At 46.3% G+C, this 24,563-nt stretch overlaps 1 protein-coding gene across 1 annotated transcript in view; it reads left to right on the top strand.

Annotated features, from left to right (window-relative positions):
* Positions 1-24,563, top strand: part of RAB11FIP3 (RAB11 family interacting protein 3) — a 73,535-nt gene that overhangs the window by 14,560 nt on the left and 34,412 nt on the right. Inside the window, exon 2 of the mRNA XM_080942528.1 lies at positions 16,305-16,398. Coding sequence (XP_080798654.1) covers positions 16,305-16,398 — 94 coding nt within the window. The remainder of the gene's footprint in view (positions 1-16,304; positions 16,399-24,563) is intronic.

Genomic DNA, 24,563 nt, shown 5'->3' on the forward strand with positions numbered 1-24,563 from the left:
TTCCTTCATACAGGCAGGTAGCAAAGCATTTTCTGATGGTTTTACTGGTAAATTACCCATTATTTTACTTGGCAAACTGGTAGACACTTTCTTCCAGAAGCTGGAAGGTACTTAAAGTCTTTCTGGAATACCAAATTTGTATTTATTTTTATTTTTATTTATTTGTTGATTTAGAGACAAGATCTCACCATGTAGCCCTGGGGACTCACTGTGTAGACCAAGCCAGCCTTGAACTCACAGAGATCCTCCAGCTGGGATCAAAGGCATGCCTCATCACACCCAGCACTCCACTTGTTATGAAAGGTTCATTGCGAGTGACTGAAAAGCTTGAGACTCACTGAGGCATGAAACTGCTTTCTACCACACTTAGCAGCATGAGGAGAAGCCATTTTGCAGACGTGAGCACCCTTTGGGGCCTATGGGGGCTTCATGCTTTCTCCTTTCTTCTACAGCCTGTGGGTGTGATTTAGATTGCGTAGCACCCTAATTTTTAAAGAGGTTTCCACTTGATGAAAGCAGTCCCTTTGCTTTGCTGTAGGATTCTGGCTGTTGTCTCTGGTAAGGTCAAGGGGCTGTCTCATCAAGGATTCCAGACAGATCCTTTTGCCCTTGATGGGAATGAACTCACTACTCCTAGCTCCTTTCTCTTCTGGGTTCCATATGTTTCAGACTGGCCCCCAACTTACTGTGTAACGGGAAATAATCTTGGAAGTCATACCCTTCTGCATCCACCCCCACCCCCACCCCAAGCAATAGGGTTACAGACGTGAGAGACCACACCCCGTTTCTATAGTTCCTGGGAGTTCATGCTTGCTAAGTGAACACTGCTACTGAGCTACATCTCCAGTCCAGGCAAATCACTCAGACGATGCTGAGTTTCAGTCTCGAGTCTGGACCAGAGGCGCAGCACACTGAGAGGGTCATTTTCTGGTCTCATTCCTCATGATTCAGTACCATGTTAACCTTGTAAATAGTGCTTACTGTCACCAAAGCCAACAAGTGTCAGGCGTGCCAAGCGTGGCCACTGAGATTCACTGGGAATGGACATGCTCCCTCCATATTACTTTTGGAAAACTACTGGCAGGTCCTGTAATTGGTGAAGATAAATTACTTTAAATATCCTGTAATAGTAAGAAGGTAATTCCTGAACCTGGTTCTTTGGCTTCTACTGCAGACTCACCCCATAGCTATAAATCCCAGCATGCTCTGGGTCTAGAACTCTGCCGGTGCTGGGCCTCTGAGCTGCTGCCACACCGGGCAGTGTCCATGTTGCCTCCTGAACTGTGAATTCTGTTTGATGCTTGTCTGATGTAGTAACTGTTCCAGCTGGGAAGGTCTGGGGAGCCAGGATAGGATGGCAGCAGGAATTACAGATTTAACTGAGGCCTGTGACTCCTTCATTCAATGAGGTCTGCCCTGCCCTGGGCCTCTCTTAATCCTAAACCAGAGCTTTCAGCTCACCTGCAGAGCATGTTAAACAACACCAGGCTTTGTCTTCAGGTTTGAGTCAGTAGTATAACCAGTCTAGGTGCAGTCCAAAGCACCGCTTCTGGCTGGCTGAGGATCCTGGAGGACTAGAGGGCCTTGTCTCTTTACCCCAGACAGTTTTAGGGGCAGGCAAGGACACACCTCCAAAAGTAATTCTATCTACTGTAAGGTCAGACCTTTCTCTTAAGAAAACTCATTCTTTATGAGTTGGGGGTGCTTGAACTTGGCTGTTTTTGTTGTGCTGTTGATGGAACTCGGGAACTTGTACATGCTCTTTCACTGAGCTACCCAAGCCTGGGGTGCAGATGCTGAGTTCCTCTCTTTAGTGGATCTTAGGACAGGTTGTTAGTCTGATATGGAATCTGTCCCTAGTTACCAGGAGGTTTGTCAGGGGACAGCTTTGAGACCAGGAAGACAGTTGGTGAGAGAGGTTCAGTTTTATCTTTTAAAAATTAATTTTATTATTCCTTTTTATGATATATAGTTATTGTATGTGTGTTTTGCCTGTATGTATGTCTGTATGTGTGTCTCTGTACCATGTGTATGCAGTACCTGAGGAGGCCAGAAGAGGGCAGCACGTCTGGAGCTCAAGTTAGAAATGGCTGTGAGCTGCTTTTTGGGTGCTGGGAGTAAAACCTGAGTCCCCTGGAAGAGTAACCAGTGCTCATAACTGCTGAGCCATCTCTCTAACTCCCAGTTTTAGATTTTGTGATTGTGTATGGTAGGTTTGAGGCTCTATTTGTGGACTGTGGCACGTGTGGAGGTCAGAACAGCTTTGTTGAGTCAGTTCCTTGCTTCCTCCTTTATGTGGTTTTGGGGATTGAACTCAGGTCATCAGATTGTCTGGCAAGTGCTTTAGTTAGTGAGCGGTCTTACTAGACTGATGTTGTTCATTACATGGGGCTGTCATGTTGTCATAGGTGGCCTGGCCTGCAGGGGCAAGAGAGATGGCACTAGGTGGCTGGGGGTGGGCCCATTGTTGCTGAGCCAGAATTGTGTCCTGTAGCTTCAGTCAGTTCTCTGAGGACAGAATCGTCTTGGCCTGTAGATGAAGTTGCTGGGCAGGGTCCTGCCCTTGTGTGGATTAGGCTCAGTCTAAAGCACTCTCTAAAAAGGAAGTTTTGGAGGCCAGTTCGAAGGCTCACTGGATAAAGGTAACCTGAGGGCAATCCCTTGGACTCAAATACTGGAAGGAGAGAGCAGGCGCCAGCTAGTTGTCCTCTGACCTCCACAAGCGTGCAGCCCCTCAAACAAATAAGTAAATAATAAATGTAATTTTAAAATGTTGAAAATTTGAGTGGGTGCACATGCTTTGACTTGGAGAAAGTATCTTTTCCCTTTGGAACCTTTATGGAACTCGACAAGGGTGTGGTTTTCAAAGGGAGACTGGCTTCAGAAGCAGCGGACCTGACCCCTGGTGGGTGGTCTCTTGTTGCTTCCCTTCCTCAGGACCTTAGGACTGGGGTGTGGGCACTCCTGTGGCTTCTTCAGTGCGGGGCAGCAGCACAAGACGGTCCGGGAGCCATGAGAACTTGTTTTCTGTGTCACTGGGTTTTCTAGTGACTGCGTTGTTAGGCCGTGCTCAGACAGCGATGAGGAATGCAGGTGGTGTTTCGTGTGTGTCAATAGAAGTTCTGGTGATCTTAATCTCTGCTTCATTTTGTCCCTTTTCTTTCCTTCGGGTCACCTGATCACCTGTGCAAGGTAGGCATGTTGATCCTGTAAGGAGTGTCCCTGTAACCTCTCCGCCCCTCTTGAAGCTTGGAGGCACAGAAGACAAGGTTGTTCTGAACCTGTAGTCACCTTGGATTTCAGGAAGAACTTGGACTTCCTCTCCCCCACGAGGGACCCTTGAGGGGAAGTGATCTGGAAGACACTTGAAGGAATCAGTGTCTCCTCTCGAGACTAAGTGTATAGGACTAGACTACCTTGGAGGATCTGAGCTAGGACAGCGATGGACCAGAGATAGATGGGGATTTGACCAAGTGCTTAGCTTGTTCTTCTTGTCCACTTAAACCTAAGCTTCATGCTAGTCCTCTGAAGATGGATATGGAGTCACTGAGTGCCTTCCTTTGTTTCTCCGCCCAGTGTGGCCACAATGAAGTCTCCACTTTCTGCCGTTTCTAGTATCTTCTTAATTGGGGCATGAGAACAGGTGGGTGGCTGACCCAGCCTAAAACCTCCGATTACAGCAATGAGTGGCCGCTCTGCTGTGGCTTAGATTCCTCCTCCTCAGGTTACCTTCTGGACTCATGACAGTGGTCACCACCTTTCTTTGTTGAGCTTTCCTCAGAGTGCTGTCACCTCTGCAGCTTTGTTTCCCTTTTTCCGCTCTGATCCTCCATTCTCCGTCACGTGTTTACTGAGTTAATTTCATCCTAGTTTGAGCGGGTTGATGTGCTTTATACTAGACTGCTCAGACATGGGATTAAGCCAATAGAAAGTCTTTATTGGCCAGCCAACCACAACACTGGTGTTTAGGATCCCAGTGTAGCATTGAGTCTTTCTCAGGGAGAGCTTTTAAGCACAAGAAATATGTTCTGGGTTGACATGCTTCAGTTATCAAAAACAGCTAGCCAGAAACGGAACCACAGAAGCCAAAAGTAAGGCTAGCACATTTAGAGACCTTCCCAGAACTGTGGACTTGCTAAGGTCTTGGGGACCTTTTATATTTCCTGCTCTTGGAATGAAAGCCCTTTATGTGATGGTCACTTCACAGCTTCACTGGGGAGAAATGGACAAGCCACACAGTGCCTGGACATTCTTGGTGCCTTAACTCTGTGTATTTCGCTCTGTTTGAGAAAGGATCTCATGCAGCCTAGGCTGATGTCACACTCACTAGGTAGGCTGTGCTCCTGACCTTTTAGCCTCTGCTTCCCAGTGCTGAGGACACAGGTTTACAGCCACAGGCCACTTTGTCTGGCTCTGCTGCCCTTTTTCTTTTTCTTTTAACAAAAAGTGTTATTATTTGTGTTTTCCCTGCATGTATATTTGTGTATCAAGTATGTGCTTGATATCTATGGTGACCAGAGAGGGTGTTGGATCTTCTGGAGTTACAGACAGTTATGAACAGCCATGTGAGTGCTGTGGGTCCTAGGAATTGAACCCAGGTCTTCTGGCAGATCCCCTGATAACTTTTTTGCTTAGCCATCTCTTCAACCCAAGGTGCTGTAATTTTAAAGGCTCCTTAAAGGAGCCATTTCTTGAGAAGACCACTCTATTACAGACTAAAGCACTTTTTGTGGAGTCTCTTAGCACTTGAAACTTGTGAGCTGAGAATGTTTCTCTTTTATACTGAGACAAAAAACATCCATCCATCCATCCATCCATCCATCCATCCATCCATCCATCCATCTATCTATCTATCTATCATCTCTGTGTGTGTGTGTGTGTGTGTGTGTGTGTGTCTGTCTGTCTTTGTGTCTGTGTTATGCTATGTGCACGAAGATATCCTTGAAGACCAGAAAGGGACATGGATCTCTTGGAGGTAGAGTTAACAGGCAGAGGGTGAAGTGGCAAGGTAGCTCAGTGGGTAAAGGCGCTTGCTGCTAAGCCTGACAAACTGAGTTTGATCTCCAGGACCCACATGGTAGAAGGAGGAAACTGATTCCCGAAAGTTCTCTGACTTTCACGTGGTGCTGTGGCCTTAAATAACATGATGTTATTTAAACAGTGAAAATTTAAGGGGGGCACCGGGTGACGCCTTCAGCTGCATTTCACGTCCTGGTAAGAGAAACCCCATTTGCTATTTTAGGACAAGTGCTGACTGCTTTGTAGCTTAGGTCTGCTGAAGGACAGGGGCAGCTGGGACCTTTCCACACCTGGGTGCAGACGGGTTCTCCTGCATGCGATTAGGTCTTTCTCGGCCTCCAGGTGGCCTTTTTCCATGTAAGAAGACAGTGTTTTACTCTTGCAAAGCCTGATCCGTTCATCCTCACAGGCATTTGGTGTGGTACGTCCCTGCCTGGTGATTCAGGAAGCTATTTTTGTACTGAGAAAACTGAGCTGCAAGTGAGCACATTCAGTGTTGGAAAACCTTCCAGTCTCTAACCTCCCTGTCTCACTCTCACGTATACGTTTAGGAAAATAGACATCAGATTTGCTCTGACGATGTCATTCCGCAGCCCAGCACCTCATAACGTCAGTGTGGTTAGTTGTCTTTGTTTTGTGTTTATGGAGCCGGCTGTTTTTAGTACCGTTTATTTCATTTACTGTGCGTGGTGGTGTATGTGTAGAGGTAAGAGGACAACTTTCAGGAGTTTTCTGAGTTAGCCTCAGGGGCTCAAGGATTGAGCTGTGGTTGTCTTGTTTGGAGGCAAAGAGCCTTTCCTTACTGAGTCACCTGGCTCACTGGTGCCTAGTCAAGCTTTAAAAAAGTAAATATTTCTCCTTATCTGGAGAAATCTCTTCAAAGGCTCTTTGCTTTCTTCTGTCTCATTCATTTGCTTGCTTGGGATAGTTTCCAATATATATTACTTTTTAATTTAATTTAATTTAATCTTTTTCTGAGACAGGGTTTCTCTGTATAAGCCATGGCTGTCCTAGAACTCACTCTGTAGATCAGGCTGGCCTTGGACTCGGAGATTATGTGCTTCCATCCCCAGCTTTGAGATAGTCTTACTCAGTAGGCTTGGTGGAAGTTGAGGGAATCTTCATGTGCTGGCCAGTTTTATGTCAGCTTGACACAAGCTAGAGTCATTTGGGAAGAGGGACTTGTTGAAAAAATGCTTCCATAAGATTGTCCCATATCAAGTATGTAATACATTTTCCTGGGTACCATAGGAAAACAGGCTGGGCAAGCCATGGTGATCTAGCTAGTAACACTGCCCCTGCATCGGCTCCTGCCCTGACTTCCCTGGATAATGGACTACAAACTCTCAGATGAAATCAGCCCTTTCAAACCAAGTTGATTTTGGTCATGGTATTTCATCATAGCAAATAGAAACCTATCTAAGACACCTCCTGACTTGGCATCTTTAGTACCAGGACAACAGGCCTATATTGCCCTACAAGAAACAAATGCTATTTGAAAAGTCCAAGCACACCTGTAAAGCTACAGTCTCAGTGTTTTGAAGGCTGACACAGGAGGATCCTGAGTCCCAGAGCATCTTGAGTGGTGTAGTGTGTAATGTGGTGACCTCTCAGAATACAAATCCATCTGAAAGGCCTGAATTGTATTCCTCAAGGCTCCAAAACTCATGGGTAGTAAGTCTGTCTGGCTTTCCTCTTCCTTTTCCCTTATCGAATGTTTAAGAGATGTATTAGTTATCTTTCTGTTGCTTTGCTAAGTGCCATGACCAAGGTAACTCACAGAAGGAAGGGTTCATCAGAGCGTACATTCCACAGGGTTAGCATGGCAGCCGGAGCAGGAAGCTGAGGGCTCAGGTCTTTTACTGTGATCACAAAGCAAGGTCAGAGCCTGTCTCCAGCGACATACATTTGGTTTAGGTAGATGAGAAGGTAGGCTCTTGCTCCTGTCCCACCATTGCTTGGGTATTAAGTATCCAAACATCTGAGCCAGATTCTCACTCAAAGCATGAGAGAGTTTTTGCGCCCTGTGCCCATCTTGTTGGCCCCTTGGTGGCAGAGTGTCGGAGGGAAATGTTGGGTGGGTTGGTTAGTAGCTAGTGAGAGTTGGCAGAACCCTGGAGCACAACCAAGAATCACAGGGCTTATTGTCAGTCAGAGGCTTCTTGAAGTAGGAGCAGCTCTCAAGGAGGGAAGCTAGGCTAGCCCCATGCCTCTTTCCTGCAGCCTGCCTGAATTTAACAGTAGGATTTTATTCTACTAGAGGAGCGTTTCTTTGGAACTGCATTTTTACTCTGCAGACAAACTATCAGTAAACTACACCAGGGGAGTGGAGATCTTGACGTAATTGACAAATTTGAGCTTTGAAGTGATCAGGGAAAATTTAGATGTGCCAGTCCCTTCCAGTCCTTGTTGGGCACTGGGTTGGTGCAGCACAGGGCATCTATGATGTCATTTGATGATCAGCAGGACAGTCTTCTGTGTGCATGCTTAGCTGCTTTGGCAGCTTGTTAGAAGGAAGAGTGGGTGCAACAAGATGGGCTGGCTTTGTGGGGGTGTGTGTGTATATGTGTGTGTGTGTGTGTCTGTGTGTGCGTGTGTATGCTTATGTGTTTAGGTTCACTTTGTAGTTGAAGATGGCCTTGAACTTCCCGAGTCTTCTGTCTCCACCTCCCCAGTGTTGGGATTACAGGCCTGCATTACCATACTTGGTTCCATAGAGTCCTGGGACTCTAACCCAGGGCTAGTGAGGGAGACACTGCTTACTGAGCTACCTGCACCCCAGCCCTTCAGTGCAGTCTTCAGAAATCATCTACAGCAGAGTATCTCTTCTGCCCATACTGATATCAGTTGAGAGTTTATAGACAGGAACACAGAGATGGTTTTTCCACGTGCTGTGATTTCCACAGAGAGCTCTAGCACCCAGGGAGCCATGGCTAGTACCCTCATTCTGTTCCCTGCATTCTGTGAGCTGTGTGTTAGCCTCTGTAGGAAAAACTGCATGAGTTCTGTTGTTCACCCTTTAGGAGCCAGTGGCATTTCGTGTGGCTTAAAGTGGCTCCTCCCTTGCAGAGTCATGACTGTTGTCTTGTGCAGTACTGGCTTCTGTTTTCTAATGTTTTACTTTTTGCTCTGGATTATGTGTCTTGGCTAATTTCCCCGCTGTGCTGGGCTTTACAGGAAGGGGTATAGTGCTGCCTCCTGGTCGCATACTTTTCTAAGATGCCTACCAAGTATAGAGCTCTGGGTTTGAAGGAATTAGATGATCCTTGCATCCTCGGGTTCATGGGAGTTGATTTGTTCTTCAGATTATAAAGAAAGTTAAGTTTAAAAAATGTTTTGTATTGAGAGTGTGTGTGCACATGCATGCACGTGTGCGTACGTGTGTCTGTCCATCTGTCTGTGCACGTGCACAGCTGCGTCTAGGCACAGATGCAGAGCTTAGAGAACACTTATAGAACCCACTGAACTATCCGAAGCGGAATATGATGCTTTTAAATGAAAAATGGAGTTTAGGTTTCTCCATGTAGCAGGTAGCCCAGGCTAGCCTCAACCTCTTGATTTATTTTAAAGATAGGGACTCAGTGGGTATGGTGGCATGTTCCAGCACTCAGATAGCAGACGCAGGAGGATCTTTCTGATTTGAGACCAGCCTGGTCTAGGTTCCTACATAGTAAGATGGTGAGAGTGCATCGGATCCTTTGGAACTAGAGTTACAAAAAGTTGTGAGTTACACTTATGCTGAGAATTGAACCCGAGTTCTTTGCAAGGTCAGCCAGGGTTCTTAGCCACTGAACCATCTCTCCAGCCTTCAAGTACAAAGCTCTTTTAATGTATACTTTGGAGGGCTGAGAACGGCAGCGTACTGTTCGGAACCCATAGGATCCTCTGCCTTTGCATTAGCTTAATTTCAATAATGTATATGCAGAGGCCGGATCGCCACAGGATTGAAGCCAACCGGGTCTACACAGCAGAGCAACTCTGTTGGGAGAAAACAAATAAATAGAAATAATAGTAGAGAGAAAGGTAAAACTATCCAAAAGCCATAAAGAAGAGTATATTTCATTCCTTCTTGGTCATTCTAACGTAACATATAAAGGGCCTGCTCCTAGTTAAAGACTTACATGAACAGAACACTTGGTGCTCTATTAGTAGCTTTGCTGTTGATATTAGATTTCTCAAGGATAGAGCCACTGTGGTTCTGGATTGGATAGCCCTTCTGGGAACAACAGGGTTCTTCAGTACTTAGGATTCAAGGCTTCTGTGAAATAAGAAGGGAGGCATTTGATAACCTCAGTTCATTTGTATCTAAGAAATCAGTTTGGTCTGAACTAGAGAGATGGCTCAGCAGTTAAGAGCACTGCCTGCTCTTCCAGAGAGACCGGATTGCATTCCCAGCCCTCACACCAGGGCTTGTGATGGCCTGTCACTACGGCAGTGCTCACGCATGCACACCGTAGCCCACCAAGCTCAGCAGCAACACTTGGAGCCCCCTGGGTACCATCGAGGAGACCGGCTTAAGAGCTTTGCACTGTGGGAGCCAGTTGTTCCGTTTTGAGTCTAAGATTCTTGAGATGGTGTTCTCTGCCTTTCGGGGCTGGAGCACAGGATGGACATGCAACACTCTTTGATGTCCTGCTGGAGTCCCCAGAGGAGGTAGCTGTGCCTGCTACTGCCCGTCTTTCCCTGTTTGCCACACGCCCGCCCTTCGGTTCTGCCACTGTTCTCCTGTGGGCACCATCCCATGTGGACGGAGCCATCCCTCCATGTACCGTAGCACCCCCATTGCTCTTGAGCTCTGACCATCCTTGGCGCTGGCTTCGTCCTGTAACTTCGCCTTGTGACCTATGGAACAGAACCCTGGTCTTGTTTTTAGCCGTGTGTCCCTTGCTGTTTCTCTGAAGCACCTCTCTCTCCTTCGCTCCTGGTGTGGGTCCTAGTGACTTGATATTCCTGTTCTTATTTGGCTTGAGTAGGGTTTTCTAGATGCAGCCATGAAGAACAGCGGTATGGCAGAGCGGGTGGAGTAGGGGGACAGATGATGCTTGGTGTCAGAGGTGCCCTGTCCCCCCAGCCCTGCCCCCATTGTTCCAACAGCCTATGCAGTGTCCTTTCCTCGCCCTGCTTGGCACTAGAATCTAGTTTGCCTGCCTCTTTCCTGGGCAGGGCTTCTGTGAGATCTTCTGGTGGCTCACTCACTGCCTTTGTTGTGAGCGCCAGCGCCTAGCAGAGGAGGCTCTGGCACTGTAGGCTTTGTGGATTGACGGGTATGGCCTCAGCAGAGCCAGTGCAGCTGCAGAGTTGAAGCACACGTATCCATCCTCACCTCACACACTGTTATTAGAAGAGACACCATGACCAAGGCAGCTCCTACAGAAGAAAGCATTTAATTGGGGGCTGGCTTACAGTTTCAGAGGTAAGTCCATTATCATCATGGTAGGGGAGCATGTCAGCAAGCAAGCAGACCTGGTACTGGAGAGGGAGCTGAGAGCTCTACATCCTGATCCTCAGGCAGTGGAAAGAGACCGAGGAGAGAGACAGGCCCTAGCATGTACTTCTCAAACCTCAAAGCCCACCCCCAGGGATACACTTCCTTCACCATGGCCACACCTATATTATCCTGGAGCTGGTGGTGGGTGGGGGTGGGGTCTTCCCATTTAAATCACCGTAACTACACATCCTGCTGAGGGTTTCCTATTAGTCATCCCTACAGCTCAGCCTAAGTCTCCCTAGCCAGTGTTCACCCTCCATCTTGTTCCCTTCCCTCACTTTGAATTTTTATTCAGAGTACACATCCATATATGTGGGGAGTAGTGGACACTCCCCAGCCTTCAATTCTGTCATGCAAACTCAGTTGTGTGTGTACTTAATGCACATATATAATTTATATATAATTTAAAATTTAGTATTATGTATTTATTTAATATACATATCTAATCTGTGCTAAATATTCAGTTTCTACTTAACATTAGGTAATAATGCTAATGTATTAAATAAATACCAATGTTAAGTAGAAACTACATTTATAACTGTAAGTATTAAATAATATATATTTATTTAATTTTGAGCTGCAGTGTCTCATATATCTCAGACTGGCCTGTGATATCACTGTGTAGCTCTGGCTGACCTTGAAATTCTTGATTATCTGCCTCCACCTCCCGTGTGCTGTCATTAAAGATGTGTAGCCCTACTCCTGGCTGGGCACGAAACCTAGGACTTACTGAACGCTAGGCAAGCACTCTATCGACGAAAGCCCAATCCCCACTTCAGAATTTTGAAATAACTCCACATATGTCAGTAAGTATATCCAGACGTCAGTGCTCTAAAATACTGCCAAATCTATAACAGTTAACTGTAGCTCCACATTGTCCATGCTCAACAAATGCTCAAATTTCTAGCTACCTTTAGGTGTGTGTTTGAGTGTAGGCCCCAGACAACACTGGCTGTCTTTCTCAATTGTACCTCCTACCCCACCCCTGCCCAGAGTCTCTCTGAACCTAGAGCTTGCTGATTCAGCCAGTCCGGCTGGCCAGCAATTCCCAGGGTTCCTCCTGCCTCTGATCCTTGCGCTGGAATTATAGGTGCATGCTGTTGGGCTCTGCAGTTTTGTAAAATGTAGGTGTGGGAGAGCAGATTCAGGCTTCCATGCTTCCATGGCCTCCTTCTGTCCTCTTCCTACTGAGTCAGTGCCACACAGGTCCTCGCAGTTTTGAACTGTGCTTGTTGGGGTCTTGAAAGCACTGTGTCTCTTAGAGTCCTGGTTGTCCTCATGAAATCAGCAGTTCATTTTCCGACTCTGTCAAACTTCTCAAGGGCCAATCTGGGTCCCTAGGATGTGGACAGGTGTTCCTTTGCTCTCTTTGTTTCTTCTTGTTTGGCTACAATGTCTGGCTCTGGGTCCTAGCTCTGGACTACTTGTTTCGGGATGGGAGGTGGTGTCACTAGGGTCCGGATAGCGCCACCTGCTGACTGGAGGTGCTGTGTGGTGTGCTCAGGACAGGCAGGCTGCTGGCTTTCACACAGTGAATTGGCTGGCTCATCTCTCCTAATTCTGCCCAAGCTTACCTGTTGTGTTTGTTGTTGCAACTGTCACTCTTGACTGAACTCTTGTTCTGAGAGGAAGCCTCTCCACATTGACTGCTGAGTCCTGTTGATGTGCCACAGCAGTTTTGGATAGCTGCTCTGTTCTCAGATGTGTCGCTGGGCTCCACACTTAGCTGCCATATTTCCAGGATCACACTGTAGATCCTGCTTCTTTCAGAAAGTCTCCAGCTGGGAGCTTTCTTCCAGGACTCCTAATGCTTTGTAGTAGGTTTTTCTCTCACAGAGCTCTTGAAGGAACTCCAAACCCTGACCACAGCTACAAAACTTAGCCATAGTTCTTCCCCTCCTCTCCCCTCTTCTCCCCTTCTTTCCATTCCCCCCTTCTTCCTTCCGAAACAATCATATAACCCAGATTGGCCTTGAATTTACTCTATAGCCGAGGGTAACTTTGAACTCCTGGTCCTCTGAGTGTTGGATTTCAGGTGTTCTCTCCCCATGTCCACAGTTGGTTCTACTTTTGATTTTTCTTTTTCTTTTGTTTGTTTGTCTCATTAACTCTGTTTTGTTTTGTTTTTCTAATACTGGCAATTGGACTCAGGACCTCGAACATGCTTGGCAGGTACTCTACCCCTGGGCCACACTCCCAGGCTATATTTAAAATTAACTCTATTTAGTGTACGTCCCTCCAAGTATGCACACATGTGTCAGCGTATGCATTCTCAAATATTCATATGTCATGGAGTGTGTGTGGTGGTTACAGAACAACTCTTGGAAGGTGACTGTCTCAGCTACCTTGTTGCTGTTAGACCTTCTGTGTGAGAGCATTTACCTCCTAATCTGTTTCACCAGCATGTCTTTATTTCTACACAGGGCCTTAGTAAGTTGCTCAGGCTGGCCTTGAACTGTGTCCTCCAGCCTGGCCTTGAATGTGTGCCCTTCTGGCCCTCGGCTCTGCTATGATGTGAGTGTCCTCCATGGTGCTGAGGTAGACAGAGCCCTTGTGGAAGGTAGCCAGGTTGTCCCTCTGGCCTGTGGAGGGGATGGCTCTCAGCAGACACTTGATGCTGGCACTGCCATCTTGGGGCTCCAATCTAGAGTATGAGAGATAGGCGTCTGTTCCTGTAGATGGCCCAGTTTGCGGTACATGGTGTTTTTAATCATCTTCTGATTCCTTCTTTTTTATGTCTTTTTCAAGACAAGGTTTTTTCCGTGTAATAGTCTGACTGTCCTGGAATTTGCTTAGTAGATCAGGCTAGCCTCATGCTCACAGAAATCCACCTGGCATTGCCTCCTGACTGTCCTGGAGCTTACTCTGTAAACTAGGCTGGCAGAGATCCCCCTGCCTCTACCTGGGATTAAAGGCATGTGCCACCACTGCTTGGCTTTTGATCCTTTTGTAAAGATTGTAGTTCGTAGCAGCACTTGGAATGGTGAGCTTAGGATGTCTGTCATTGGTGCTGCTCTCAAAAGCTTAGTGACCTAGATTTCGCTCCTATGCAATCACTTGATTTTTCTGTAGCTGTTTAAATGATGTTTTTTTCCCTTTGAAGTTCAAAAATTTCACAGACTAAAGTTTTGGAGTGGGCCTTTGATGTATTTAGGTACTTAATAATATACTTTCAATGCATAGGTAAGTTTTAAAAATGATTTCATTATTTTAAAAAAGATTTATCTATCTATCTATCTATCTATCTATCTATCTATCTATTTATTATAAGTACACTGTGTCTGTCTTCAGACACACCAGAAGAGGGCATCAGATCCCATTACAGATGGTTGTGAGCCACCATTATGGTTGCTGGGATTTAAACTCAGGACCTCTAGAAGAGCAAGCAGCCAGTGCTCTTAACTACTGAGCCATCTCTCCAGCCTGATTTTATTTTTAAGATTATGTATTTGTATGTGTGTGTGTGTCTGTGCACGTGCGCGCGCATGTATCACATGTATAGGTGTTCCTCAGAAGATAAAAAATGGCATCAGATCCCTGGGGCTGGAGTTGGAAGCGATCTACCTGATGTGGGAGCTGAGAACTCTTCATCTCTTCAGCTCTATTTGTCTTTTGTGTTGTGTTTGAGACAAGGTCTCTCTGTGTAGCCCTGGCTGTCCTGGAACTCACTCTGTAGACCAGGCTGCCTCAAACTCTCAGGGATCTGCCTGCCTCTACCTCACAAATGCTGGTCTTTTTTTTTAATCCTCGGGAGTTTTTCTTGAGTTTTTTTTCAGTGTTTGCTCTGTGGCTTTGCTTTAACTTTTTTCTCTGGGGCTTCTGTCAGATCTTGTTTGCTTCATTTCAGGATTTATCTTAAAATTTAAAAAAATTGCTGTATATTGTATCTGGGTTTACGTGTGTGTATGTAGGCCCCTGTGTGTGCAGGCAGGTGTGTGTCACAGCATGCGGGACAGTCCGAGCAGCTTGAGGGAGTTGGATGAACTGTGTACTGTGGGAATCCAATTCATGGAATTATGCTTGGGGACAAGCAGTTTTATACATCTTGCTGGTGTACTTGTCTTTTTCCCTTGATTCTTTTTTATTCTTATTCTAAGAGCTTTGGAATGTTATTGTATACTATGAAGTCACCACTGTTACATGTGCAGTGGACTCTTCAGGAGGCTCGTAGGGCTTGTGCTGCCGTTGCTATAGTACCGAGCTTTACACTTCCTTGTTCCTGAAGGTCTGTTCTGTCAGACTCTCCAGCGCTCCTCCGTTCTTCAGTTGCAGTCATTCCAGAGGGCACCATCTCCTTGCATTTTTGATTGCATCACCGGGGGGGACTGTAAGAATGAGAGCACTGAGCATCTTTTATGTCAGGCATTGGTGCACACAGACACACAGTTGCCTTTTCTTTGTTTTTAATCCTAGTACTTTTAAGGCTGAGGCAGGCAGAGCTCTGTGAGTTCGAGGCCAACTACAGAGTGAGTTCTAGAACAGCTAGGGTCATACAGAGAAACCCTATCTTGAAAAACAAAACCAACCAACTAACCAACCAACAAACAAACAAACTCCAAAAAAGCAACTCCTGGGCTCAACAGTTTTTCCACCTCAGCTTCCCAACAGCTGAGACTATAGGTGTGCGTTAGTACACTAAAATTAATTAATTAATTAATTTGTGGTGCATGTGCATATATATAGAGAGAGGCCAGAGGTCTTTCACTCTCTTCCTCACTCCACCAATTCTCTCTCTCTCTCTCTCTCTCTCTCACACACACACACACACACACACACACACACACACACACACGTGATGCCCATGTGTGTGTGCTGTGTATGTATATACAGGCACGCAGAGGCCAGGGAGAACTTTGGGGGTCTGGTATCCTGTTCTATTGCTCATCTTACTCCGCTGAGACAATCTCTCACAGAAGCTGGAGTTAAGGGGCAGCCAGCAGGCCCCGTGACCTGTGTCTGCTCACCCACAGTGCTGGGGTTGTGGGTGTGTGCTGTCATCTCAAGCTGTTCACATGGACCTAGGGATCAAAGTCAGGTCTCATGCTAGCCTAGCTAGCACATTAACCACAGAGTCATCTTTCTACCTGTTTGTAGACAAGGTCTCTGTGTGTTTTGCTTTTTCCATATTTTAGCTTCAACTCATTCATACATGATTTGCAAATACTTTCATCTATGCTTTGCCAGGTCTTTTTGTAGTCTAGGCCGGCCTTAAAGTCATTGTGTAGTCCAGGCTGGCCTTGGCTTTAGGTAGGCCTTAGGTAGTCCTTTTCCAATAACCTCTGGAGTGCTATCAGTCAACACATCGGACTTGTCAAAGTTGTACATTTTGATGAGATTTAACCTACCCTTGATAATGTAATGGTGTCTTCGTTTTAGAAGCTGTGCTCATTGTAGCATGCATGTATACGTTACCTTCCTGCCTTTTGAGAGACTGATAGCCAGGGGTGTCTGCCTTAGTTATTTTCCACCAAGGCACTGCCCCTGCTTAGAAAGCTCATTTCAGTAGAACATGCTAGAACAGTTCCTAAAACTTCCGACTCCCATTTTTCCTACCAGGACAGCGCAGTTGTCTCTAAGGTTAAGAACACTCGTCGTGACTGGCAGATCCCTCCAGGTTGCCTCTCCGCCCTGTGGCTGGAGCATTTGCCGTGGCTGCCCCGGCTTCCTTGGTCAGGGGTATCAATGGCTCTTGAGCTCTGAACTGTGGGAGCAAGCTGCTGCTTTGTAGATGGTAATGGGGTCAATGCCCAGTGTGCCCCTAAGGCAGTGGTAACACATTCTCCTTTGGCCTTTGCAGGTGAAGGACTTAACTCAGTACCTGGACCCAAGTGGGCTCGGTGTAATCAGCTTTGAAGACTTCCACCAAGGGATTGTGGCCATCAGAAATGGAGGTAGGTCAGTGGGCCCCTCCCTGTGCCCCACCACCTTTCCTTTCTCCTCAGTGCTCTGTAACTATTTTTTTCCCCAGCCACTATAGACCCCTGGCTGGTTTGAACTCACAGAGATTTAACTGCCTCAGCTTCTCAAGTGCTGAGAGTAAAAGCATGCGTACCAGGCTCGGCCCATTACTTCTTGGATTCCCAAAGCATCTGGAGTTCCCTCTTCTGGAAGCCCTGCCCTCCATGATTGAAAGCCTCTCAACTGCTTGTTTGCAATGTGGAAAGCTACTGCCTTTCCCCAGCATTTCATGAGGAAAAATTAAAACAGAAAAGAAAAAAAGCATACAGTTATTATATATTCCCCGCCCATTCCGTACGAGCGGCTTGCTGTGTGCTGTGTGCTCCGTCCACTGTAGTCTGTGTTTCCGTGGAACGCAGGTACCACTCAGGTACCTGTGCTCTTGTGTATAGCCTCACCCTCATCTAGAGTTTGGCATTTGCTCAGAGGCTTTTTCTTTTTTTTTTAAAGCAAAATGTAGCTGTTGTGAAATGTACAAAGCGTATGTGTGGCAGTTTGAGTTGTGACAGACTCCTGAGCTTGATTCTCAAATCTCCCATGAGTCTGGCACGGCAGGTTCCTCACACCTTTTTTATCCACCCTGGGCTGTTTTCTGTCACTGAAAATTAATGCCTCAGTTTTCATGTGACTGTGTCTCTCGTATTCGTGTGTGTGTGTGTGTGTGTGTGTGCATGTGTGTGTGTATGTGTGTGTGTGTGCATGTGTGTGTGTATGTGTGTGTGTGTGTGTGTGTGTGTGTGTGTGTGTGCATCTGACTTCTTTCCCTCAGCATTTCTCTCAGATTCCTCTTGGATCCACCATGTGGTTTGCACGTGGCTGTGACTGTTTCCAGACTATGGAATGGTGACCTATTGTATGCTCATCTCATTTTGGAGTAGAGTTTTGAAGGTTTGTGTACAAGTTGTGTGTGGATACATGTGTCCCTATGCTGGGTATAAATTTATTGTCTTCACAGTGGACATGCAGCTAGCCTGTGGACTGTCCTTTTGAATCAGATTTGCTACCATGGAGCTGGGGTTGGCAGTAATGGAGTGCTAGCTGCAGGCGGTTGCCTCCTCACACACAAGTCTTGCCTGGGCGTCACTGGGTGAGATGGGCTTGGAGGATAGATGCCCAAGGCCTTCAGCTCTCAGCATGTCTTACCAGTCACACCACAGGTTATTAATGCCACTGTCACTTAGGACTGAGCTCCTAGAATATCGAGTCGTCTAGTAGTTCTAGAGAAGTTGCTGTGTTTTGTCACGTGTGTCACTGTCTTGTGGTTTCCTTCCTACCCATACGTCTGTTGTGGACACCAGTGTCTGGGATGATATTGTGAGCCAGCGTCAAAGTGAGACCAAGTGCATGGTGTCAAGAAGACAGATGGACACCGTACCCCTGTTGTCCTGGCAGAAGACAGGAGCTGACACTACTGTGCAAGCCAACCTTTTCTAGGGAGGAGCCGGAGAAAGAAGGGAAAGCATGGTGACCAGGGATTGGGCAGCTGTGTGATAGAGAACTGGAGCAGGAAGGAGGGCGGCAGTGATGGTCCAGTGGCTTCCCAGTGCGGAGAGGTAGGCAAGTGAGTGAGCAGAGCCGAGCAAGGGCTTTGGTAGGGAATGGGGCGAGTTTCCTGAGGGATGAGGTAGAGAGCAGCCGGGAGAGATGCACAGTCCCCAGACTGATCATTGGCAGGCTGAGCCCTTTGGCCGACTATTAGCCTCACCTGTAATTGGTAGATTGCAAGTAGTTAATTTTTATTTTGAAGATTTTTTTTCAGTTGTATGTATTTATGTGTGTGTGAGTGTGGTGGGTATGTGCCTGTAATTTCAGGTACCTACAGAGGCTAGAAGAGGACCTTAAACCCTCGGAGTCCCTTCATTCTTCTCTATCCATCAGTGATCTAAAAGATGTCTTGATGTTAAGTATATTTTAACTCTTGGCATTTAACCTGGAATGGTAGCAACTATATATGTATCTGAGTATTTGGGAGGCTGAGGAAGTATATTATGAGATGTGGTGGGACATGCAGATCTGGCTGGACTGCCTGTCACCAGCAGCCATTCACATAGTCATCTAGCACATGTGATACATTCACATAAAACTTAAAATGGCTGCCACTCTGAATGCTTTGTTCAAAATGAGCAATTCGTCGTGACTTCTGTTGTTATAAATGTCACAGAGAATGTCCTGTTTTCCTTTGGGAACACAGAGGTGCAGAACACTGGGCTGATTACCTGCTCTATGCATGACAGGCAGTGAAGGTGGCTTTGCACCATCTGAGTAGTGGGTCCTGGGTCCTGCCCACAGGTAGGACAGAGGTCTGATTTTACTCTCTAGCCCCAGGGTGCTCTCAGTACCCTTGGGGTGAACCAGGGAGCACTCAGTTGACCGCACAGACCTGGTCAGGATGGGAGGAATCACGTCAGGATGGGAGGAATCACAGCAGGAGCTGTGGGTAGGTAGGAAGAATCTATAGAGATGTCCGTATGAGATGATTTCTCCACAGCTGCTAGTTAGTGTATTCTGCTAGACCCCAGCTAATGTGAAACGCTGAGCTCTCTGCTGTGGGCTGTCCTCGTCTTGACTTGGAAGGTCCCTGCCCCCATTTTCTGGACTTCTGTGCTTCTCAGGGTCAGAGTTCATCTGTCTGTAGGAGAGCTTGCTAGCTGGTGACCATGGCTGTCTTCTGAGTGGCCTGGGTCTTGGTTTAATGGCTGAAAGAGCAGGTAGATGTTTTTCATCTCTGGTGACAGCAAACAGTTGTCTGAGATGTCCTGTCACCCCAGTTCTACGTCAGTTTGCCAGATGGGACTCAGTTGTGAACTTATTGTCCCCTCGCCTTCGTGGGCTGACCCTGTAGCCTCTATAGTGCCCCTTGTCCTTCCCACAGGGGAGGTGCTTCTTGGCCTCTGCCCGAGAAGAGGACACACTGATCTCAGCGAAGCTGCCAGCTTGTCTCTTTACAGCCCACTCTCTTCTCATGCCTTCCTCTGCGAGGAGCTGTCCTGGCCGGTTACACCCAAGCCCTGTCCACCCTGCTGCTGCGGCTCTTCCTGTCTGTTTTCTTGGGGTTCTGTTTTGTTATTGGTTTGCTTTTCTTTTCATTTGTTTGGCTTTTTGTTGTTGTTGTTGTTGTTGTTGGAAATGTTGAATTCACGGATCTACCCGCCTCTACTTTCTGAGTGCCAGAATTAAATGTGTGTACCACCAGGCCCCGCCCTAGGTTGGCTGGGTTTTGAGACCAATTCGTGTAGCCTGGACTTACTATGTAGCTAAGCGTGGCCCTGCAGGTTCAGTCTCTCTCTTTCTGCCAAGTGCCAGAGCTGGGTGAGCATTACTACTTGCTGCTAGGCTGCTTTGTTTGAGACAGGGACTTCCTATGCAGCCTTGGCTGGCATGGTTATTCACTGTGTAGCTCAGGGTAGCTATGAACTCACAGCAATTTATTTTAGCCTCCAAGAGGTGGGTGACAGTTCTGTCACCTGGGTCCATACCTGTCTTTGTAGAGGTGTGGCAGACAGATCTAGTACAATTGTAGGGAAGTAATACAGTCTCTGAAGTCATAGATAGATGTGTAATCCCAGCATCCAGAATTGGTTTATTTTACTTTGAGATAGGGTTTCTCTGTCTAGCCCTGGCTGTCTTGGAACTTGCTCTATAGACCAGGCTGGCCTTGAACTCAGAGATCTCCCTACCTTTGTGTCCACAGCCCCAAGCTGGGATTAAAGGCTTGCCTCACCATGCCTGGCCTGGGTTTGTTTTTAATTTCAGATTCTTGTATTCTTTTTCATTAACACTTTCACCTTGATTTAATGAGGAATATAAATGGCCTAGCCAGTTGTGAGAAGTACTTTGGAGGCCTCAGTCCTTCTTAGAAAAAAAAAGTGTATAGCACCCTCTCAGAGTGGGGTACACTTACACCTTAAAGCATTAATAACTCAAAAGCTAAGAATATAGCCTTATGGCAATTCTTGGTATTTAAAAATTATTATGTTTAATCTTTACACACCAAGAAAACTTTGACTGTTTCCCTGTTACATTCTGTTTTCCATGTACTTTATGCTCATGGTAACTAGTAAGATTTCAATGCATACTATCAAACCTTTAAAAAAAATACAAGTACTGACAAAAATGTATTCATAGAGTTTTATGCAAAAATGCTTTTAAAAATCTGTACATGTATCTCTGTTTTTTTAAAAAATAAAGTTGTAAAAAAAAAAAAGATGTACTTTGGATGATACAGGGTGTCTCAGCCTGATACTACATCGCAGGGACGTTGCTTTGAGTTCAGCTTGTACAGGGCAGACCCTAGACCTGGAGTCTGGGCCTTCTTGGAGGAGTCCTTAGGAACTGAGCTTTAGGGAGCTGCAGAGATAAGGTTAAATGAGGTCAGCCTGGGAGAAGTATTTGGAGACCAGAGCAGAATCCTTTGCCTTTGGTGCTAGCTTTCTAGTGGGAGACAGACAGATGATAAGGTGGGAGACTCGGAGCTGTGGGGGTGGCACCAGGCCAGGGGGAGACTTATGGGGGGCTGTGAGTGGTGTGTTTGGAGCTGTAGGGAAGCTGGAGTCAGAAGCTGGAGGAATGAGCAATGGAGATATCATCTGTCCAGTGGTGTAGTAGGAGGACTTGGCCTTCTCTGTGACAGAACAGACTTTATGGTTCTACCCCAGCCTCGGCCATTCTGCCAGGACCCTTGGTATCTGATTAGGGCCATGGCTTTGATTTTCTGCTTCTGTACTTTTGTGGTTTCATTTACATGCGATTAGGAAGACACAGTGAGAGACTTGAGTGAGAGGTGGTTTTGAATCATTTCATAGCATTGAGAAGAGAGGAGTCATGCATTTCCAGTGACGCTCTCTTCGGGTCTTACTGTAACGTCCTGGTGCAGCTGTGGGCCGTCTGTGTTGCCTGTCAGCCTTGTTCTGTGCAGGGAGCAGCATAGTAAACCACACAATATATTGACCCAGTTTACAGGGACGCGCAAGACACCTGCTGTCACAGCCACAAGCACTGTTCCAGGAATAGAAGGAGACAGGGAACTGTTACAAATAGGCCATGGCTCTGGTTCTTGTGCCTCTACCTCTGGAAGGACAAAATAAATGCACATTAAAAGTTCCCACTTAACAGCTAGCTGTGGTGGTGCTCACACCTTCAATCCCAGCACTGGGGAAGCACAGACAAGGTCTCAGTGAGTTCAAGGCCAGCCTGGTCTATATAACAAGTTCTAGGCCAGCCAGGGCTACATAGTGATACTCTGTTTCAAAACAAAACAAAACAAAATTCCTCATGAAGAGACATAGGCAGGAAGATTAAGGTCTGCCTGGGCTACTTAGTGAGACCCTGGCTCAAAGTAAAAAAGAGGGGCCAGGAAGATGGCTCAGCGGTTAAGAGCACTGCTTTCTCTTCTAGTAGACCTGGGTTCAGTTCCCAGCACCCATGTGGCAGCTCATGACCATGTGTAACTCCAGACCCAGAGGACCTAACATCCTTTTCTGGCCTCTGTGGGCACCAGTCATGCAAGTGATGCATGCCAACATCCATGCAGGCAGACTCATACACAAAAAGTAAAAACTAGTAATTTAAAATATATAAAGAGGGGGCTGGAGAGGAAGCTCAAGTTTGGATTAATGTATCCATGTCAGGCAGTTTGTGACTGCCTCTAACTCCAGCCAAGGGCTCCAGTGCCTTTTCCTGATCCCACAGTGAAATTATAATCATGTGGACAAATGCACTTATATTCCCCCTTCTCTATGTATAAATTTAAGATTGATGTATATTTTTATGTTTTACCTTGTTAAGAAGATATTATTTATTACTAAGCAAAAAGAGTACTTTTAGGGGAAAAAATGTATCATCTTGGATGTTTACAAGTGACTTTATCATATCAGCAGGGTGCCCCACCCTGACTTCACAGTGTAGACCAGAATGGTCTAGAATACAGAGATCTGCCTGTCTCTGCCTCCACTGCTGGGATTGAAGGCGTGCACCACCACTGCCCCACTCAGACATTTCACCTCAATTCCAAATCATTGTTAACTCTTTAATTTAGAAAATAACACATTTGAACTGTTAGAGACATTCTGAGCTTACTTGATATCTTTAAAAATCTCCTATTTTTTAGTAATGCCAAACAATAAAAATATCCTTTGTATTTTCTGCTCTTGGGTAGAAATAAAACATTCAAACAAAAACCAAGCAAAGAAACAAGACAGGTCTACACTTTGATTCCAGCCGTGTCGTCTCACGCTGAGGCAGGGGATGAAGCCTTGTCTGCCGGTTCTTGGCATGCAGGTGTGGCTGCGCTTTGTTGGCTGGCCCTTGGCAGAAAGCTGACGGTCCGGAGCCAGCAAGCTCCTGTTCCAGCTGCTGCCATTTCCCCTTTTCTGTCAGGAAGACCTTTTGCCTTCCTCTGTTCATATTGCTTGTAATTTAATATTCCATCACTCAGCTTCCTCCTTACCTAGGTCTGCTTTACTCTGAACCTCCTTAGAGAAGGCACAGAAAACAGTGATCACTAGTGACCATCCTGTCACTAGTTCGATGGTGACAACAGGTAAAAGCAAAACTGTACAAGACCCAAGCAACTTCTGCTGTGTAGAAACTAGGTATGGTTCATACATGTAATCTCCCTTCTTGAGGATGGACATAGGAGGCTACATGGCTGATTTAAAGCCAGCCAGCCTTGTTTCAGGAGACTTTGCTTCAAAAAGAAAAGGGGGGGAAGGGACTATGATTTTTTTTTAAATTACTATTGTAAAAAAATGTGTGTGAGTGTGCGTGCGTGTGCGGTGTGTATGTGTGTAAGCCAGAGTACAACCTCAGGGGTCAGTTCTTACCTTCTGTTTTGTTTTGCTGCTGTGTGCACCAGGTGAGTTGGCCCACAAGCCTTGTAGGATTCTCCTCTCCCCCTTCCCACTCTGTATCCTGTCAATAGAAAGCTGGGGTTACAGATGCGTGTCTTGTGCTATACACGGTTTTGTTCAGATTCTGGAAATGCACAGCAAGCACCTGTGTTCACTGTGCTGTCTCCCCAGCCTGAGTGGACTTTTTGAACAAGTGCTGATGTAAGGTTGACTGTGTTAAAGGTATTGACTAAGTGTCTTAGTTAGGGTTTTATTGCTGTGAACAGACACCATGACCAAGGCAAGTCTTACAAATAAAAACATTTAATTGAGACTGACTTACAGGTTCAGAAGTTCAGTCCAGTATCAAGGTAGAAGCGTGGCAGCATCCAGGCAGGCATGGTGCAGGAGGAGCTGAGAGTTCTACATCTTCATCCAAAGGAAGCCAGGAACAGACTGAGCATCCTCAGGGAGCTAGGAGGAGTGTCTCCAAGCCCATCCCCAGAGTGACACACTTCCTCTAACAAGGCCACACCTTCTACTAGTGCCACTCCCTGGGCCAAGTGTATGCAAACCATCACACTAAGGAACCAAGTTGTAAGCAGCGCACACCACGCCACGTAAGACATTACGTAGCAGTGGACATTGGCCTCTGCGTCCTTCTGTCCCCCTTTCCCTGTGCGGAGCCTCTGAGTGTCTTGGGGACCATGAGTGTTGCCATCTCTTTTCCACAGAAGTTCTAGAGTTGAAGCAGTTAGAAAATGTCTCTGACATTGAGTGAGGAAGTTGGTGCTTCTTTAAAATTTAATTTCTTAGGTGCTGGAGAGATGTCTTAACAGCTAAGAGACTAGCTGCTCTTGCAGAGGGTCTGGATTCGATTCCCAGTTCCTACATGGAAGCTTGTAGCTGTAACTTCACTTCCAGGGAATTTGATGCCCTCTTGGCTTCTGAAGGCACCAGGGATATGTCCATATACATACATGTAGGCAATATAATTAGATATTATATATAATATATATAATTACATATATAATTAAAATAATAAAAAATAAATAAATCTTTTAAAATGTTCTTATTAAAAAAAAAGCTTTCTGGAGCACAACCTTCATCAAAGTCCTCTGGAGGCAAGCAAATCTCCGTGAGTTCAAAGCCAGCCTGGTCTATATAGGAACTTCTATGCCAGCCTGAGCTATATAGCAAGACTCTGCCTTGAAAACAAACAGACAACAAAACAACAACAACAGCTCATGGGGGCTGGAGAGGAGGCTCAG

The sequence above is a fragment of the Micromys minutus genome (assembly GCF_963924665.1).
Source record: "Micromys minutus genome assembly, chromosome: 31".
Lineage (NCBI taxonomy): Eukaryota > Metazoa > Chordata > Mammalia > Rodentia > Muridae > Micromys > Micromys minutus.